Source organism: Puccinia triticina, chromosome 4A (assembly GCF_026914185.1).
Source record: "Puccinia triticina chromosome 4A, complete sequence".
Taxonomy (NCBI): Eukaryota; Fungi; Basidiomycota; class Pucciniomycetes; order Pucciniales; family Pucciniaceae; genus Puccinia; species Puccinia triticina.
This window is the reverse complement of record NC_070561.1, coordinates 2,211,727-2,231,425: the sequence shown is the minus strand read 5'-3', so window position 1 is coordinate 2,231,425 and position 19,699 is coordinate 2,211,727. Positions and strand designations below refer to the sequence as shown.

At 45.7% G+C, this 19,699-nt stretch overlaps 4 protein-coding genes across 4 annotated transcripts; all 4 read left to right on the top strand.

Moving 5' to 3' along the window:
* Positions 1-1,080: 1,080 nt before the first annotated feature.
* On the top strand, positions 1,081-3,807 carry PtA15_4A276 (uncharacterized protein; the record flags this gene model as incomplete). Its single annotated transcript, XM_053168143.1, has 14 exons — positions 1,081-1,339; positions 1,416-1,614; positions 1,741-1,861; positions 1,942-2,241; positions 2,314-2,401; positions 2,489-2,622; positions 2,686-2,793; positions 2,886-2,998; positions 3,077-3,145; positions 3,226-3,300; positions 3,372-3,455; positions 3,524-3,559; positions 3,636-3,703; positions 3,779-3,807. The coding sequence occupies 14 exons, from the start codon at positions 1,081-1,083 to the stop codon at positions 3,805-3,807; spliced, it is 1,683 nt and encodes a 560-aa protein (XP_053019382.1).
* Positions 3,808-10,655: 6,848 nt separating this feature from the next.
* On the top strand, positions 10,656-13,723 carry PtA15_4A275 (uncharacterized protein; the record flags this gene model as incomplete). Its single annotated transcript, XM_053168142.1, has 15 exons — positions 10,656-10,777; positions 10,840-10,950; positions 11,050-11,059; positions 11,150-11,343; positions 11,414-11,531; positions 11,598-11,746; positions 11,813-11,956; positions 12,021-12,087; positions 12,160-12,270; positions 12,356-12,428; positions 12,507-12,717; positions 12,791-12,896; positions 12,970-13,040; positions 13,110-13,567; positions 13,641-13,723. 15 exons carry the CDS (start codon positions 10,656-10,658, stop codon positions 13,721-13,723), a joined length of 2,028 nt encoding a protein of 675 aa, XP_053019381.1.
* Positions 13,724-14,390: 667 nt separating this feature from the next.
* PtA15_4A274 (uncharacterized protein) lies at positions 14,391-16,530 on the top strand (the record flags this gene model as incomplete). Its single annotated transcript, XM_053168141.1, has 8 exons — positions 14,391-14,879; positions 14,955-15,154; positions 15,221-15,297; positions 15,376-15,576; positions 15,645-15,900; positions 15,990-16,045; positions 16,129-16,220; positions 16,282-16,530. 8 exons carry the CDS (start codon positions 14,391-14,393, stop codon positions 16,528-16,530), a joined length of 1,620 nt encoding a protein of 539 aa, XP_053019380.1.
* Positions 16,531-17,372: 842 nt separating this feature from the next.
* Positions 17,373-17,840, top strand: PtA15_4A273 (uncharacterized protein; the record flags this gene model as incomplete). The annotated part of the gene is made up of 2 exons (XM_053168140.1): positions 17,373-17,463; positions 17,590-17,840. The coding sequence occupies 2 exons, from the start codon at positions 17,373-17,375 to the stop codon at positions 17,838-17,840; spliced, it is 342 nt and encodes a 113-aa protein (XP_053019379.1).
* Between the last annotated feature and the right edge of the window lie 1,859 nt (positions 17,841-19,699).

Below are 19,699 nucleotides of genomic sequence, written 5' to 3'. Positions count from 1 at the left end.
AGCTGTTCCTTGCCAAAGAGTGTTCTAGAGTAGCGTCTTCCAATGATGTTCGATTCCTTCTACAATTTCACACCACGAGAGTGATTTGCGAACATCAATTTTGTCGGACGGTCGTACAAGTCCGAAACTCGGCTCAATCACGGACAACCATGACCATTTGACTGGAAAATAGTCGAGCTTAACTAAGCCTCTCCCAGGAGGCGCAAAGCGTCTCCGCCTCCCTGGCGGGAGGGACTTGTGTTAAGTTCGCAAAATCATGACTCCTCAGGTCACCAAGCAAACACACCGGTCCCTTGAAATGCAAGCAGTCCGGTAAGTTTTGATCAAAGTTGGATGATCATCGCTCTTGATCATTTGGGGCACTGATGTCACATGCGTCGTTGCCTATTTCACAAGCACCTTGCTTGTTTGTTACTTGATGATCATGTGAAAGAACAATCTAGTTGACACGTAGCCTTCCATTCAATTGTTAATAAATATTCAATTGTTTTTCAAAAGAAAAATATATCTTTAAAGTGTGAAGAGAATCGCGTGCTGATGAGTCCCTGCTAAGCAGTAAAGCCAATCCGGAAGCGTGAGCCCAACACCTCTGTGAATTCATAAGGAATTTCTTGTGAGTTATCCGACACCGAGGCCCATCGGTTAAATGACCGCTTGGTCCCCCCGATCAACTGCTGACCGTATTTATGTGGTCGGTTGGCACGTTTAGAGTTATGAGATCGCGATTGGGGAACATACGGCGTCAGCTGAGCCGACCCGTTACCAGATGCGATCACATTACGGGCGGGAGGTCAGCGATCGGGCGTGAAACCGACTCATGATTCTGCAGTAATATTGCGGGGCTGTTGGTCGTATACGGGTGTGCCGTGCTCATGTCCTCATCCCCCGGGCAGCCATGTCGTCAATCTTGTCCGGATGTATTTAAAGCCGGTGGCCTGTTGATGTACTTCCCGCGCTTTTGATCCCCATCTAACCCACAAAATCTCGAGCCCCACCACTACCCATCGGTCTCCCAAACAGTGTCAGGACTGGTTAACTTGAAGGCATAAAAATCTTCGTACTCAAGACCAGACCAAAAGGATGATGATGGTCAATAGTATGACTCTGTTCATTTTTGCTTGCCTTAGCGGTCATCTTGTTCTCGCCGATACAGCATCCTTGCGTCAAAAATTCACTGCTTTGAAAATTGATGCTGTCTTCCCTGGAGACCTGAATTATGAAAAATTCTCGACCCCTTTTAACAAGAGACTTTCGTACATGCCGGCAGCCATAGTATTCCCGAGCAACACGAACGCAGTAGCCAGCTGCGTCAAAGTCGGGGTGGCAGAAAAATTCCCTAGTAATTACATAAATTTGAACTCTTCTTTTTCCAATATATGTTGATCAGCTGAGAATCCGATGTCGCTTTGTCTTAGTCTCTCCTCGTGCTGGAGGGCATTCATACGCCGCGCATGGCCTAGGCGGAACAAATGGTGCCCTGATTATTGATCTCCAAAGAATTAATCAGATTTCCGTCGATAGTGGTGGGGAAGCTACAATTGGAACCGGAAGCAGGCTTGGAGATATCGCTCTCAGTTTGAATAGGGAAGGTGGACGAGCCTTGCCGCATGGATTGTGTCCCTACATCGGTCTGGGCGGCCATGCCTCCTAATTCGGAGGGTGAGTAGTAGCTATTCTAAGTTGAAGAAGGAACGGCGATTGTAGCTATTTGCTAACCAGAAAATGTTATATCATCCCCAGCTACGGCCTCACCAGCCGACAATGGGGTTTGACGATAGACCAACTCCTCGGCCACGAGGTCGTGTTGGGCAATGGCTCCGTCATCACCACTTCGAAAACAGTCAATAGCGATTTATTTTGGGCAAGTTCACAGTGACACCCCATGTTCAACTCTGCCACTGGTGAAAAATATGGCTAATATTTATAGTCTTCATCCGCTAGGCTCTAAGGGGGGCAGGGTCGTCTTATGGGATCATGACTTCGATGCGGTTTCGAACGCAAACTGCCCCCACCCAGGCCACAAACTTTGCTTACGATTGGCACCTAAGTGAAGCAGAAGTAGCCGGTGCTTTGATCAAGCTACAAACCTACTGCATGTCAAACTTGCCCGCCCAATTGGGTCTCACAGCCAATCTCCGAAAGAGCACTCAAAGCGGCAAGGTGACGTTTTCGTTCACCGGAGCTTGGTATGGAGCGCAAAATGCTTTCAGCAGTGTCGTGCAACCGTTTTTATCCCAGATGGTGAGCCGAGCGCTTGGTTAATAAAACGTCCGCATACTTGATTCAAGGTGATCACTAAACGTCTCTTTCTAGCCTACTCCTGCTGGAAACTCGGTCAAAACAACAGATTGGATTACCAGCTTGCAAGGCTTGGCCGGTGACCGAGCTCTATCTACATCAGGCAAGCCTTGAATGATATTTTATTCGCTTTGAAATTTTTCGATTATGATCTCACAAATGGTCTTGATCATCGTTGCTCACGGCTCAGGTGTGGACCTCACGCGAGAGCACGACACGTTTTATGCTAAAAGCATAACCACCCCTCAATCGGCACCAATGTCCAACTCGTCAATCCGTGCATTTTCGAAGTACCTGGCCACTCAGGGAATCCAGTCCAACACCGTAAGGAATTCCACTGATGCGCGTAGCACCTTCCAATCAGATGAGACTGATACTTCCGCTCAGGTTTGGTTTGTGCAATTGGAACTTTATGGCGGGAAAAATTCCGCTGTAACTACCGTTCCAGCCGATGGAACCGCCTTTGCCCAGCGTGCCATCTTGTTTACCATCCAAGTAAGTCGCTGATTTCCCATGTCCGAAAAACGCGTTATCCGTCACCGTCGATTGTCACTGATTTTGGATTCGTAATACGTAATCATTCCAAGTTTTATGCTTCATCCTATAACTTCGCACCGCCCTATCCGGCTGCAGGTTTTGCTTTGCTGGATAATATGGTAGATAGCATTGTAAACAACAATCCTTTAGGATGGAGCTATGGGTGAGTCAAGGGGTGACGGTTAAAACTTGTGATTCGAGGTTTACTTACTGACCATTTAATCTACAATATGATAATCAGTGCATACGCAAACTACGTCGATGATCGCCTTTCGCCTGTGCAGTGGAAATCTCTGTATTACAAAAACCAGTGAATTGTCCTTCTTAGTCACCTGTTTGCTGAACACTCTAACTCAGTCATGACCTTGCAACACTCCATCAAAAATTTAGCTACAAACGCCTCACTCAAATCAAAGGGCTTTATGACCCTCAAAATGTCTTTGTTCACCCTCAAAGTATCACCGAGTAAGAGAAATTCTTCACCTCTTTTGCATTCAAATTATTTCCGCGTTAAACTAATTCACAAACATGACTAGACCTACACACAATTGCGAAACAGATGATGGCGTCAATCACATCATTGATCCAACTCATAGTGATCGAGGATCCTTGAGACCACCGTGAGTTTTTCTTATCCGGATCATCTGGTGATGAAGTTCGCTAACGCAGGACTTCATTCTCCCCACAGCCAACCCACTGCTGATTACGTGATGTCGAATTCTTCGTAAGTATCGATCATTCTGAATCAATACAGTAGTAAACAGAAAAAATAATGTTTTTCTTTATCTGCAATTGTTTAGCTCTTCAAAAACGAACATGCCGGTATTTAGTGTAATGGACCAATCATACCCACCATTATTATCAAGCGGTGAGTAAAAAACCATCATTCAAATAAAAAAGATGGATGGGAATCTCATCGAGACGATCTTTGTTATTTGTTCAGATTTTTTAAATAAACAAATCGACTCTTAGCTTTGCTCAACGAAGCAATCAGTTCAGTGGAGTAAAGTAACGCATTAAATTCATTATCTTCAAAGTAAAACTAACTGAAGTTATCGAATGTCCCTTGTGCTTGTGTTAACCCTCAGCGCATTCGTAAACGTTAAGGCGTACGCATTTGTCAGAAGATCCTCCTTCAATCTTTAAAATTATCAAAGCACGAATCACCATCTTATCGTTATCTTATAAGGTTGTATGTATGATTTATTTCTAATAAATTTATGAAAATCAACTCAAAAAACAGGTCTTCCGTGATCTGCACGACCACATCTTTTAGTTTTGGTTTTCCAATTATATCTATTTGTATTATGAACCGTCACAGCGGCATTATCTCATCATCTCTCATCAAATTGGCTTCAAAGATTGGTTATAAATGTTAGTCTTCTTATACTTCCAAGTTTTTGGAAATCAAAAACTGGATCAACTGTCTAATTTTCATGCCTCATGACCAATTGCATTGAGCCTGAAGATATTAATGGATTGTTGATGATGAGATAGAATGGGAGCAGCAGACACCAATACCATATAGAATGGACTCTTAGTTGATGAATTGAATTCAGCTAGGGACATCACCAACTCAACAAAAGTCCCCTCCCTGCAGTGCCAGGGGACCGCACGCATCCCACAACCAAACTTTCCAAAGTCACCCTGCTACGGCGGGGGCACCTTGGACTGTAAAAATGTGACATATGTACACTCTATAGGACTGCAATCTCTCCCAAACCTACAGCTTGGTGGTGCTGCAGGCTTTTTTAAACTTACACCACAGGTGCACTAGGTTTTCAAGGTGGTTTGGAAAACCTTTTTGGTTTCATTGTGGTTTTTGGAACAAAATGGGTTGGAATCTGGCTTGGTGACCAATTCCATTAGCAAAAAACTCCAAAAACTGTTCCATTTTAAGAATCAAAAGGGACTGTGATACCCTTTTGCTGAATGGTGAAAGGAATGATGGAGGTGCAAAACTCTTCCCTTCTGGCTATCAGCTAACAAGACCCACCAAGCTAAGCTTGGCAAGATTTAATAAGGTGATAGGACAGATGGGGGGGGGGGGGGAGAGATGGCTCCTTATGTAGAAAAATGTGAATGATTTCAGCCCCTGAGGGCCCCTGGATGAGTGATTTCAGCTGGTGGACTGTGTACAAGTGGTTTCAGAAGATGCTAAATACAGGAAGATATTTTGGTGAGAAATGAAAGATGATGTCATACTAGTGCAAGGAGTGCTGAAATGGGGTCAGAAGACTGCATACAGCTGCAAGGGGTGTATAAATGAAGGGATGAAATGTCAAATACAGGAGAAATGGGGTTGGTCCCATGCATATACAGTGGAGATAAGGGGGATAGAAAGGAACATGTGCTTTTCTGGTGCTGGGTAGATAAGGGGGATGGAAATGAATATGTGCTTGGCTGGTGCTGGGTATGTGTATGCCTGGAAAGGCAACTTGAGGAGTGTGACAGGTTGATGAATGGGGCTGGTTGTTGTGGAACTCCAACGGGTGCTGGGCCTTCAGCAGTTACTGGAAGGGAAAATGTGCCTTAGCGCTGCCTTTGCAGTGGTCCAAGAAATGAGATCTGGGGGATTAAAATTTTTAGCAGAAGTGGGAGGGATTTGTTGAGAGACAATGGGGGTTAGCTTCCTGTTGGTGGTGGTTGTTTGGAAAGGACTCAGAGGAGAAGGATCAGAAGAAAGCAGGTGAAAAACCTGATTTGTTTTATGATTGCCATGCTTTAATATACTTGGATGAGAATTGTTACTTACTCTTCTACATCAGCCCCCTGAGTACCTCCAATTAAAAATTACAGCTCCAAGAGTACTCCTTTGCCTTCAAAAAGATCAAAATGGGGTGCCAAAAATATTGTGAACCCAGCTGTATTGCACTGCCTGCCAATATGAGGGATTTATGCTTCAGGAGCACTAATTTTACACCTTATCTGCCTGTATATATTGCACTGCCTGATTTCATGTGTTAGCCAAGCCACCTCACATAATATTGCTTGTACTCTGCACCTTGCTAGAATCTTCCTTCTGTCCTGTATTCTGCGGTCAAAGCCTATCTCTGATCCTTCTTCCTTCCTCCTCCTATCTCCCTGCATGTCCTTTGTGTATAATTCTGTCCAATCTGTTGTGGTGACCAAAGGGTGTATGTATGTAAATGTTGTATTCCACATGTATATATGTAACTGCCCAATCACAATAGCTTGTTGTTTCCACTTTTGGAATTGAAAAAGGCACAGCACACCAAACCAGCACTGTTAATAGGGCCTTCACCAATTTTAAGGTCCTGTTAGCGCTGGAGGCACTACCTTAGTAGGAAATCTGACAAATTTGACCCACAGTAGCACACCCCTGGAACTAATGTCATGCAGTTCAATATGTGCACTTCAGAGTCTTTTCTTCCTGCTGCAAATTTTTGGTACACTTTGGGCCACCAGGTGAGAAGTTATGAATTTCTCTTTACTTTTGTGGTTTTTCATAAAATCAAAATTCCAACTCCCAAACAATATGTCAGAATTTGTATTCTGACTCCGAAAAAAAAAAAAAAAAAAAAAAATCCTGGGCCAATATTGGGTCCTGTGGACCCAGGGTGGACATCAAATTTTGGTACTCAGGAAGTAATTTTTGAGAGTCAATTTTTCAAGACCCTGAAAATTCAAAACCCATATAGTTGGTTTTCAAAATATTTTATTGCACATATGGTGTACCCTTTGTTAGAATTCTGCCCCATGCCCAGAAGAGGGCTTATTTCTGTTGTTGTTCTTTTTGTTTCCAGAGTGTTCCATAGCCAACTAGGCCCCCTCTCTAGGCCCCTTGTCACAGTGTATTTCTTCTGTTCCCTCACGAAATACACACTCACTCAGTTCCAGGCCCATATCAGACAGACCTGCTCCTTTGGAGACTTCTGATCTTTTGTTCTGAGTCCCTGAGCATCTTGTGCTCTTGTCTTCTTCAGCCCTTCTCTCGCCTCATCTTTGGCATCCAGTCACCTTTTCTTTCACCCTTGCCTGCGGAATCTCTGTTCAATTGTTTTTGTTAAGCCACGGGACATCAAATGCTGTCAGTACAAGATTCTTTGTACCCCATAAGGTTCACAATTGGGCTGGGCTTCCAACAGGCTGCCCAAACCCGGCCGGGTTTGGGCCGGGCGCGGAAAGTGATTTTGTGAAAATATTGAGCTTTGGCCTGGCCTGTTAAAGTTGCTAAGCGGCGTGGGTTGGCGCGGGCTGCCCGTCGGGCAGCCTGTGGGCTTTGCCTTGCTCATCTGGTCTGGACAGAAGCTCAAAATAAGTGTGCCATCCCGGAATATGTACAAGAATTGGTCACAGGAACTCTGAGAAAATCTCACATTTCTTCAAGGAGGCTATCCTCAATTTATCTGCAATGTAATCTCCGGTCTCTGCCACATCCAAACCACAAGTCCAGGCGCTGTTGAGCCCAAAAACAAAAACCAATGAGGCTTCTTTCCTCCAAGACATGAATGACACCACAGACAGAAGCCATTCCAATGCACTGGGTGCCAAATTAGAGCTCTACCTTAAGGAGAGGAATGTTGGCATAACCAGCAACAAACATTTTGATATCCTCAGCTGGTTGAAGGTCAATTCCTCCTGCTTTTGGACCCTTTCAAAGCTTGCCAAGGTAATCTTGATGACCCCGGTGACCTCTGTGGCATTGTAATCAGCCTTTTCCACTGGGGGTCGTGTCTTGGACGACTGCCAAAGCCGCCTGAGCAAAGAAACTACAGAAGCACTCTTATGCGCTCAAGACAAGAAAAAGCAGTCTGTTCTTTTCTTCATGCTGTATTTTCCATTGTCTTCTGTAAATTTTCTTTTGTAGTTGAACTAGTGGCATACATGTACTTACACCACGGATGTTTGCTCAGCACCTGTTTACAAGTGCCTTTGCACAATTCATGCCAAGGTTTTGTCTGATCCTTGTTAGTTACTGGTTCAAAGTTGGTTTGAAGTTGGTCTGATCTTGGTTCAAAGACCAGGTCATGTAATGCACAATCTATACTGATGTTACCTGGAATCATGCCAGATTTTTTGTGTAATGTAACCATATAATGTACACCATAACTATGTTGAAACCCAGCCCAAATTTATGATCAGTTGTACTCAATCTATATTTTTGACCAAAGATAAGAATTTTTTGACCATGATGATTTTTAACCTCTGTGTAAACTCATATCCTACAGGTTGCTCTGGAACATTCTTTTTATAATTTTCAGTGCACACAGAATTCAAAAGGAGGTGTGTGAGGTGACAGAGTAATTATCAATGCTGCTTGAACTTGGTCCCCTTGGGCCAAGGTATAATATGGAGAAGGTATCTTATCCTTGCCAAAAATATGACAGTTTTTCTTAAATCATGATTTTAATCTGGTTTGAATTTGGTGTGCATTTTCTGAGAGGCTACCTTGAAGGATTTGTCACACAACTGTACGCCCGTATGTTTTTGTGACACCTATATTACCACACAGCCAAGCAATGTTGAGCTGAGTGCCCACGCAACACCAGAATATTAGATGAAATATTTAAAAGAGTTATATATATTTACACCTATATGTACACACATTCTTTTGTTGGGATTTTCTGAAGTGATTAAGAAACCCTGGATAATCTGGGGCCCCCATGAACCTAGCCCAGACTTCCAACTCTCTTGTGAAAAAAATCATAAAATTTGCTAAAAAGAAATATGTGAGAATGCTTGCAGCCCAGATGCCTATCTTCCACCTGCAAGATCACAAGGTGGTTATGGAGATTGATCAGTAAGCAATTTTTCATCATTTGATGCAAAAATAAAACATCAAGGGGATAGCCAGTGAGTGAAGCTAGCTCAGTTCAGAAGGAAATCACCTTTTTTCTCAAAGTATGTGATGCTTATAGCATCAATCAATACAAAAGATATAAGTATCCACTATGTTAATTTTTTTCCACAAGTCTATAAATGTCTTGAGTGATAAAAACAGAAAGAAGATTCATTGAATTTGTGCACTTTCATCACAAAGGTATATCTGCTATGAAAACACATTTTGAGCGGTGTGGACGGCATAATAAGCACATGATCAATGTATTATTAAATCAAGAAAAATCTGGTTTCTGCCAAGAAATGGAGATTGCTTTGCAATGCAGTTGAACACAGGTTCTGGAAAAGATACAGTTACTCAAATAGTCCAGTTGGGGTGCATATCAGCTTGATATGAAACCATGTCCAACATGAATTCATACAAGATTCAGCATCAATTCAGACACACTTGAGCATGAATTCTATCCAAAATTACGCATAAATTGGTGTCAAGTTCTGAAAGAGATCTTAAATGGTTCCTAAAGAGAGGGGTGAAGGCACTTGCATGCAAGTGCTGAGCAAACATCTGTGGTGTTAGAATTTCAAAAAACCATTTCTCCTCCTAGGCTCCTCTGAAAATACCTTTCTTTGAGAGTGCTTGCTGCTGGCCTGTGGGCCCCCAGGGGGCTGCCCGCGGGCCACCCGCTTTGGCCCGCTGGCCATCTGGCCCGACAAGGCGCCGCTGGACAGCCCGTGTCCGTCTCATTGCGGACACGGGTTTAGGTCGGACAGCAAAATCTGATGTTTTGGCCTGGCCCGGTCTGTCCAATTAAGTTGCGGGCTGAGGGGGGCTAGCCCATGGGCGGCCCGAACCCGCCCGATTGTCAACCCTAGTACCCCATGCCTACCGTCCATTCTCGGGTGGTAGCAAGGTCCAGGATCTACGTAAGTTAGGAGGAAATTCCAACACTTCGATGATTGTCTGAAGAATATCATTTCATCAATGGACAATCCCTGCTAAGTCCTACAACATGAAGAAGTTGAAATTTGGAGTGCCGGCAGCGCGCTCGGTAGGAAACCAGTATTGTCAAGGTTTGTGTGTCCAGATCACCTGGCCCAGATGATGCTAGTTGTCGGATGTACCTTAACGCTCCTTTGAGCTTGAAGAGCTTTGCAGAAGCAGCTGCATAAGAGAATCCTTTTTTTTCTTGAGAAGATGCTTCGAAATGTGAAACGAGTGGCGAAGGAGTCAATGTTTACCATTTTTGAGCTGGGAATTGCCTTCAACGGGGCTATTTTTACACCAAGTTGCTGCGCGATCATACTCGTCACCAGACTTTGTGAAAACCACTTGCATCAAATTCGGCTACGCCGGTGCTATAAAGCATATGTACTCTCGCCCACAGCACTGCAGAGCATTAAAATACCATACAGTCTGCGGGCTGATGCCGCTTTTATGTGTGACGGCGATGACGGGTGATCCTCAATCCAAACCAGGATCAGAGGCAGGGGGTTGAGGGGAGTCAATACATTCGAACTCTCCCTAGGAGAATCCAACGATCATCTGAGCGCCGATGAAATGATTTTGTCCATCTCCGCCGGCTTGGTCTGCTGCTGAGCTCCGCAGGTTTAGAAACCATCACTTCTACTTACCAGATTGAGGTTATTGCATCGCCTTTTGTTCAAGTGTTTCGAGCGGCCCATTCGGGAAAGAAACCATCTATAGGCATTTTCCGCTGTAAGAAGTGTGAGGTGCCTCATGATGAGGAGCTTAGCATTATTGACTCGCCATGAAAAACGTTTATGTAGTCAAGTGCTGCGAGTTGGCAAGCAATATACAAAAGATTGCACTTTTGCATGTCAAGTGTCATGAGTGTTCCGAGATTCCTCCTTGTTATTTTCCTTTTTCATCATTGCCCTAGTTGCCACATATAAACCGCGACCTCTGTGGTTTCTTCCAGCGCTCCTTTTCAGAGTTCATCTTTGTTCCATCTCTGTGCAGATTCCAATTTCACTCCCAAAACCCAAAGCTTGAGAAAATGGCCCATGCTCATTTGTGTTCCACCATTTCCAGCGAACTTGAGGAACACATTTCAAACAAGAAGGAAATTGTTCTTGATGGCTATAACCTTTCTCCCACCGGAGTAGTGGGTGCATCCAGGTAAGCCTTTATCCATTAGAAATCTCCAAATCCAGATTTTTCTTAAAACAAATGCTTCCCAGGTACGACATACCAGCGAAGATCAGTAATGATCCAGCTTTGCTGAGGGGAATAGAGGAAAGCGTTGAGTTCCTGGCTTCAAAGCTCGATACCGCCATATATGGAGTCACCACGTAAGTATTTTTTCTGGGCAAGTCAACTACAGAAATTGGGGTCCAACTCACTTTTGTTTTGAATTCATGTGGTGCATGCCTTCAACGATTGTGCCTTAGCGGATTTGGAGTGCGTGTTTAAGATCTATATGATTCTCTGGAATTGTTAGAACAGAACCACTGTAATCAAGGCCAACCAATACGCGATGCTTTTTCTTAGGGGTCAGCGGATACCCGTAGCGATTCAACCGCAGATCTGCAAATGGCCTTTCTCGAGCACCAATTATCAGGTATCCTTCCCCTTTCCTCGAATCCTTCATCCGCTGGGTTTTATCTTTCAGACCCGATGAACAATGTCATGCCTGAGGCTATGACTCGTGGTGCTATTCTCATACGGATAAATTCACTTGTCAGGTATGTAATTTTCCTTGCTATAAACCTATCAATGAGAAAATTTCAATCTGATACCCTCTTCGTTTTCAAGAGGTCATTCTGCTCTTCGATATAGCGTTTTGGAGACATTGATGACCCTGTTGAAGAAAAAATTGACTCCAATGGTACCCCTCCGCGGATCCATCTCCGCTTCCGGAGATTTGATGCCGGTGAGCTTTGGTGGGACGTTTTAATATTATTTTGGCTGAAAAAAAAAAACCCCAACTTGGCAACAGCTCAGCTATGTGGCTGCTGCGATCTGTGGGCATCCTGCTATCAGGATTATTGATAGGTCCTCTGCCGATGGCCAGGCAGAGATACTCCCAGCTGCCGATGCTCTCGCCAAGCACGGAATCAAACCGATTGTACTCGGTCCCAAAGAAGGGTATTTTGATTGTTTTGATGAAGGAGCCGTATTTTCTGGTTAGACTAACATCAGCTTGCGATTTAGTTTGGCGATAAGCAATGGAACTGCTTTCAGTGCAAGTGCAGCTTGTCTAGTAGCCCACGATTCCCATATGCTGCTAATGCTTGCTCAAGGGTTGACTTCAATGACTGTGGAGGCCATGATGGGCCAAGCTCAAAGTTATGACCCGTAAGTTGCGTTATGCTCTTGATTGTATTACCCCGCAATTTTAAAGAAACGTTCTCGTGCATAGGTTTATCCACGAGACTTGCCGACCACATCCTGGGCAAGTAGAGGTGGCCGAAAACATAAGATCTATGGTATGTGGAGCACTAAATGAATATCTCTGAACAATTTACTGATTCGCAAAGACCCGCATGGAATTGAACTAGTTTGAGGGAAGCCGTTTGGTTATTCATATGGATGAGGAAAGAAGTGTCAACCAAGAAAGAGACCAAGGCATTTTGCGTCAGGACAGATATGCGTTACGCACCGCCCCACAGGTTTGTCAACTGTTTTCTTTGCATCGAAATTAGTACCAAGTTCAATCGACTGAATTTTACAAGACAAATCTTCGCGTATGAAAAGTGGCTAGGTCCTCAACTTGAAGAATTGCTGTCTGTCAATAGAACACTGTGCTGTGAAATCAATGCTACCACTGGTGAGTTCCAACAATGTTCTGTACATGTGATGTGTTCTCCAGTCTTTATTAAGATTATTTTGACTATGATTTTATTAGACAACCCTTTGATTGATATAAAAAACAAGAAAATCCTCAACGGTGGCAATTTCCAAGCAATGTCCGTCACAAATTCGATGGAGAGGACAAGATCCTCTTTAGAATCCGTTGGGAAGTTGAGTTTTGCTCAAGCAATCGAGCTGATGAACTGTACCATGAGCAAGGGCCTCCCCTCATGTCTAGCGGGCGATGAACCTTCAACTAATTACCAGTAAGATTTCAGAGGCTCGTCGGGATGTGTTCGTTGAGTCCCGGCTAATCTATCTATGTATTGATTATTTTAGCACCAAAGGATTGGACATCAATATGGCCGCGTACACGGCTGAGCTTGGATTCCTAGCCTCGCCTGTTTCCACGCATGTTCAGAGCGCTGAGCAGCACAACCAATCGGTTCGTCCAACCTTTTCCAGGTATTTATGGTGCAGGCTCTTAGCAGTGAGTCTGATCACCAGCTATGTTCCAGGTTAACTCTTTGGCACTTGTTTCGGCTCGCTACACTATCCAAGCCGTAGAGGTCTTGTCAATGTTGTTGAGGTAAGCAGCTATTTTGTTCAAGTAGTTGCCTGCGCGGTGAACTTGGAGACTGATGTAACCGATTTTTAGTGCACATCTCTATGTGGTGTGTATGGCCATCGACCTCCGGGTCATTGATCAAATGTTCAAGAAGGAACTCGAGGGTCTTCTCCCAGCCTTGCTCGACTCTCACTTCAAATCTAAACCAACACAAGCCTCCGATTCGTTGATCGGTGCCTTGACTCCGAGACTGGAAGCTACTGCTTCTCTTGACTCTGACGCTCGGTTCTTGAATGCTTTCAAGCAAACTTCGCACATCCTTCTTGACTTTCCGGTCGATTTGGAGGAAGCTCGGAGTTGGCCTTCCTTCGCCGCGTCGCAGTCGACTCTACTGTACAAACGCACCCGTGATCAGTATTTTGAACATACCGAAGGTTTGCTCGCCGAGGAATGGTTGGGTAAAAAGAATAAACACCTCTACCGATTTGTGAGGAGGGAACTTGGTATTGGCCCCAGAAGGGGAGATGTCCGCTTGGGAAGACACGAAGGTTGGTCCGGACGTTACATCATTACTCTTCGCTACAGATTATGTTAACTGATGTTTTTTTGGTTATTGTCCAGACTCAGTCTCAGTGGATGTTTCCAAGATTTACGAATCTGTCCGTTCAGGGGAATTATTCAAGTTCATGAAAATATTGTTCTGAAAAAGATCATCTCAGACGTATCAGGCATCAAAACCAAGCGCATAATCTCACTCGGAATATCATTAGAGTACTCGGAGTTTCCCTCATAGTCTAATAAACCGCGTACTTACAATGACTTGTGGCTGAATCCCAAAGCCCTTCAGGATACATATCATACTTCCATTCATGAAGATATCATTCAGCCTCAATTTTTCTTTGCTATTTTTTTGAATACTTATAACATATTCCCCACTCTCACTCGCCATTCAGATTACGCTTGACAAGAGCCAAGAGATGAAAGCTTATTGAAGCCAATGGGAAGGAAGAATTTTTCTGATTTCCTAGTCCTAAGTAGAAGGAAAAACTGTGAGAGAAGACCAGCTCACGAGGCTTCTCTGCTCCAAAGCTTTTGTTTCTTGTTGGGACAGAACTAATGTAACGGTTTCAGTGTCACCAAGGCACCACCCTGTGTGTTGTGATAGAAGCATTGCTATCCATGCTTGTAGTTTTCATCCTACTCCTAGCTCTTCTCTTCTCCCTGAAGCTGGTCTTCACTTGAGTTTTCCCTTTACCTTCTGATCTTTAGAAATGTATCTTTTCATGGAATCCAGTAGAGAATGTGGCTGCGGACACGACGACTGCCCTTTGGGCTCTCCCTGATCCGATTCAGCGAGGCTTGCTCTGTGACATGCACAAGCTGAGGTTACAGACTGTGTCCAGATGGTTGTGGCCGTATAAAGGGGTGTTCTCATTCCTCTGGCGCTGTAGGCCCACGATGAATTCTCCGGTGAGCTCACTCCGCAAACTCAGAGCGACTATCTCCACCAGCAGCCCCACTAATCCCCACCACGAGCCAGCCACCCCCACGCCCCGCTGCCCCTCCGCCGCATCCTCAGCCGACTCCGCCCCAGCCTCCCTCTCCCCCGGCGCCAGCCCGCCCACCCACCATCTGCCGGGCGGCAGCGGCTTCAGGAACCCGTGGCCATCCGCCTCCTCCAGCCAGGCCAGCCACCTCGCCCACCTCATCAACAACGGCATCCCCCTCCAGCTCGCCAAGAAACCCTCAACCGACCTCAAACCTGTCCGCACCCTGCCCGCCGACCTCAAGCTCTACGCCAGCCATGCCCACCCAGCCCCGCCCTCCAACACGCTAGTCTCCACCTGGCTCGGCCATGCAGTCAGTGTCCCCCCCCCCAACCCTCCCCATTTTTTGCCCGTGCTCATGCCCATCCTGCTCCTTAATCAAACACAGGGCTATCTCGTCCAGTTTCCAATGCTCTCCAGAGCCGCGTCCAGCCAGCAGAAACCCCGGCCGTTCAGGATCCTCTTTGACCCGATGTTCTCCGTCCGGGCAGGACCTACCCAATGGACCGGGCCCAAGAGACTAAAGCCGAGTCCCTGCCACATCAAGCAAATCCCCACCGTCGATATCTGCTTCATCTCCCATTCACAGTCGGTCTTTCTTCTCTCCGCTCTACAAGACTTCCCTGACTGACATGCGCTTTGATCATCATCAAGTTACGACCACTTGGATTACGACACCATCCAAGAACTCTCCCAACGACAACCACACCTGAAGTACTTCGTCCCACTAGGTGAAGCAGGCATAACCAGGCACCAAGAGAGAGAGAGAGAAAGAAAGACCCAGTCTCTGACTATGTTCACATTTTCAGGTCTGAAAGCGTGGTTTGATTGTGTGTCGGTGCCATCGGATCAAGTCGTCGAGCTGGATTGGTGGCAGTCACGAGACTGGGACCCGGCGGTGCGGAGCTCACAACAAGCCACCCCGGTCGACCGGGCGAGCGCGGGCAGCTCGACGGACGACGCGAGCGCCTCGATCCGCCTCACCTGTGTCCCTGCCCAACACTCCAGCGGTCCGTCATGCCTCCCCCACATCCATCTCCTGCTCCCAGCTCACTCACGTCTACACATGTATTATTAGGCCGCTCTCTGTTGGATCAGAATACCTCGCTGTGGTGCGGATGGATCGTCGAGCAGATCGGCCCCGACTCCCCTCCCCCACCCTCGGATCCGCCCCCTTCTTCCTCGCCCACGCAGGGCCCCCGGCCGCCCTTGTCCGTCACCACCACCACCAACACCACCAACACCAACACCACATCAACAACATCAACATCCTCGAACCAACAGGCTTTCGGCGATCACCGTGATCGCCGGAAATGCTGTGTGTATTTCGCCGGGTACGGGTCTGCTTTCCTTGCTATCACTAGTGATGCGTGTTTTCATCTGCTGACAAGAAAACGCTTTCTGGCCCATGGACATCGAATAGAGACACCGGCTACCGAAGCCAACATGACCGAGAACTGACCTGTCCCGCTTTCAAAGGTTGCTCAACTTCTCATCTTATGCATCCATCGGAAAAAGGGAGCATCTGGAGCTCACTTGCCTTTTCCGGACTGGACTGGTAGAAATCGGCGAACGGTTCGGCCCGATCGATTTCTCGATGATTCCGATTTGGAGAGGGGGCACATTGTCGTTTGTTTCATGGGCCGGCCTACGGGTAAACCACTTGCCGATTCACAGTGCTGTAGCAACCAAACTGAAGCGCTCTTGCATGCCAGATATCGGATCCGAATTTCCTGGTGGTTCACCATGCGAGTCCGGAGGATGCGGTGCGGATCCACCAAGATGTGCGCTCGAAGCACTCGATCGGCATCCACCATTCGTGCTTCATCGGCAACGACCTCGAGTCCCTCGAGGCCTTGGTCGAACTCGACCGGGCTAAAGACCTCTACAATGTCCCTCCCTTCGACCATCCCTTCGGCTTCGGCGTCGTCGATGTAGGCGAGACTGTTGAGATTGACCTTTGATCCTTTTCCCTCTTCCCCTCTTCTGATTTCAGTCCTCTCCTTTACTTTGGTAGTCGTTATTTGTTGCTCTCTCTTCTATTGTATATGCATAAACTTCACATTCTGGTTAGCTATTTTGGACGAAAATCTGGTTCTCCACTAATCCCACTTAGATACCTTTGATCATATAAATTGCAATCTTTGGGAAGGATAGGATCATCTTGGTCGGGCAGACCTTAGCCGAAGCGTATATCAATGCAAATTCGCAGATCACGCCCGTGGTGCTCATTGCAGATAACACACATAAGGGCGTTGGGATCCCCTGTGTATGTGAATCGATGTTTGAGTATGCGTGTATCACTCCAGATCCGAAGGGTTGGGTTGGGGAGAGGAGAGCACTCAGCAGGAGCTTCAGGATTAGGAGCTTGAATACTGCCTGTACAAAGCTGTCTGTTCATCCGTCAGCTGGGGCCGGCTTCTTCAGCTTTCTTCACCACACTGTGCTCAGTTTGCTTTTTTGCGCTGCTGCATTACTTCATCTCTGCAACCTATCTCAACAAGATTTTGGAGGGAGAAATTCAAGCTTGACGATCTGCCTCGCCAATTCCACGAACGTAGATTGCAACGCAATTTAAATACTTATTTACATATTTACCTCGAGAAGCAATTTTCTGAGTGGCATTCCAGGCTGAGCTCTTGTCAGCTTGTTGATCACTTGATTCGCAATCGCAGCATATCATTATCTGTCCAACAGAAATCACCATCAACAGCTCCTCAGGTCCCCGATTCTCCTTTGCCCAGATAGACTTTCTTGTGTCAATCCTCCCTGATTCGTCTCACTACATAAAAATACCTCAAGCGATATGCTCCACTTCATCCGAACTCTGTTTTCTGTGACTTTGGTTCTGGCCTTGACCGTGGGTGGATACCCTATCCAGAGTGCTCTGCTCCAAGGTGGGTCTGTAGCTTTATTTACATTCTGGACTTGACAGCCTGCAACGAGTGGATCGGAACGGAGCGTTAAAAGATTCAAATGCTCATCCATTTTTCTTTCGCGCATGTTTTGATTTTTCGTCACAGACGGGCCCATCAAAGGATTAGGAAGAAGATTCCACTCGATCCGCCCCCACGCATCCGCCCCACGGCCATGGGTCAAGACCGCCCGAAGCTTGGTCCACAAAGCTCCTCGTGATCTTCACACCGAAACACGAACGAGCCAACCAATGCCCCGGAGTCCAAGGAGAGATGTCGCCTCCTCGGGTCAGACAACTGGATGGTCCAACCCGCGCCCATGGGTCCGAAGAGATGAATTTATCTCATCAATGAAGTGAATTGAGAGTATTTTGATCGGTGAGTACTTAACACTTCAATTTATCAGTGCACCCACTCCTTCTTGTTTCGGCTTTCGCTGACACCGTCCAGGGCTCTCTTCATTCTAGCGCGCCGGCTTGACCACGCGGTATAAATGGCTTGCGAATCGGTCCAAATTCTGGTATTCGGTTTGGTTGATGTAGTTTATGACTCCAGAGTTTGGTTTCTCAAAAAAAAGAAATGATATGCATTGCGGGAAACAAATATCTAATTTGCAGTGCCTCAAGGCTCAAGTCAACCCTCTGACCAGGGCCACACCCGCAAAATACCTTTTATGTAACTTTGACTGCTCAAATGGTTAGCTTAATACAACGGTGGGCCGATGTGTTTCATTTGGGCCCAAACGTGTAACACATCGGCTATTATCTTTGAGAAAAATGTGGCATTATTATCATCCTTTAAAATACTTTACCATATTTTTTAGGCTGTATCAACAAAAAACAGCCTGTATCGGCTGTTATCAAGGGTATTTTTGGACCCTTAAAGGTTATAGTTAAATTTGTGTTGTCATAACTTATTCTTTGATACTTTATGATATGTTACACTTACATGTAACTGTAATGGACCACTGTTGCTTAACATGACCCTGCTCATGTAAATGTACATTTTTATTGTCTAAAGAAGTAGGATGTAGAACCAAAAGAGATCAACTACTGTTGAACTTTGATCCTTTTTTCTCTTACTTAGCCCAAACTCCCTGATCCATTATTTTCTTCACTGCTGTGGTGATTTATATAGGCAAGCGGCATAGAATTTCGGCTCACTGCAGCACAGGCGGAAATGCAGTGGGGCGGTGTGAGACTCCAAAAGCAGTTTGCACCTCTTATAGCTGAATTTAGAGAAGTATGTGTGGGGAAAGCCCTGCCTCTCTGAAAGACAAAGACTGACAACACCCCCAGCTAGGCTGGAAGCAAGAAGACAGTGGTCTAGTGTAGTTGAATACTTTTCTCACAAGTGGCTCACAATGGACTGTGTATTGCAAACTATAAAGCTAGTATTTTATTAAGTGGCGGAGAGTGTGAGGGTGACAATTTATTTGAATCTTGGGGGGGGGGGGGGGAAGGAATCTCCTGGATTGCATTCCATGGTGGAGAAAGGAAGAGAGAGCCCCTCCTTATATAGGAAAATGTGAGGCATTTGTGCTGGTGGTCTATGTACATGAGGGGTTTTGGCTGGTGTGCCTTTTACAAATGAGATATTTTGGCTGTTCTGCTGTGCAGAATACAGCTATGACAGTGTGGCAGTGTAGACATGAGCAAATTTAGCAGGTGATCTAGTTACAAGTGTAGCTTACACAACCCTCTGGTTGCTATGGAGTCTTCTCAAGTGACCTGCACAGCTGTCTGTATTGCTGTGTAGTCTGCTTGAGTGACTTGCACAGCCCCATGGTTACTATGCTGCTTTATTAATGTGGCTTGTGGTTGCTATGTTACTGTAACAAGTGGTTTGTGGTTGCTACACAGCCGCATCTGAGGCTAGCTGGTTGCTAAGCAGCCACATATATACACACAGATATATGTAAAAGGGTAGTATGTAAGCTATATGCATACAGTTGTGTAGAACTGTGTATGTAGAATGAAGGGAGTGTGTGTATCAAAAAGAGGGTGTAATGTAACACTACATATGTAAGCTAGAATTTTTTGAATGTTTCCATCCGGAACAAAAGTGTCTACCACAGCGGCCAAGCAAATGCTCAGTCTACATATCCAAACAGATGATAAGCATTTGTGCTTATGTGTCCCATATGTAGACTGAGGGAAACCTTGAATGCATCTAGGGATGGCACTTTGTACCCGGGTACCCACACGGGTGCAGGTAC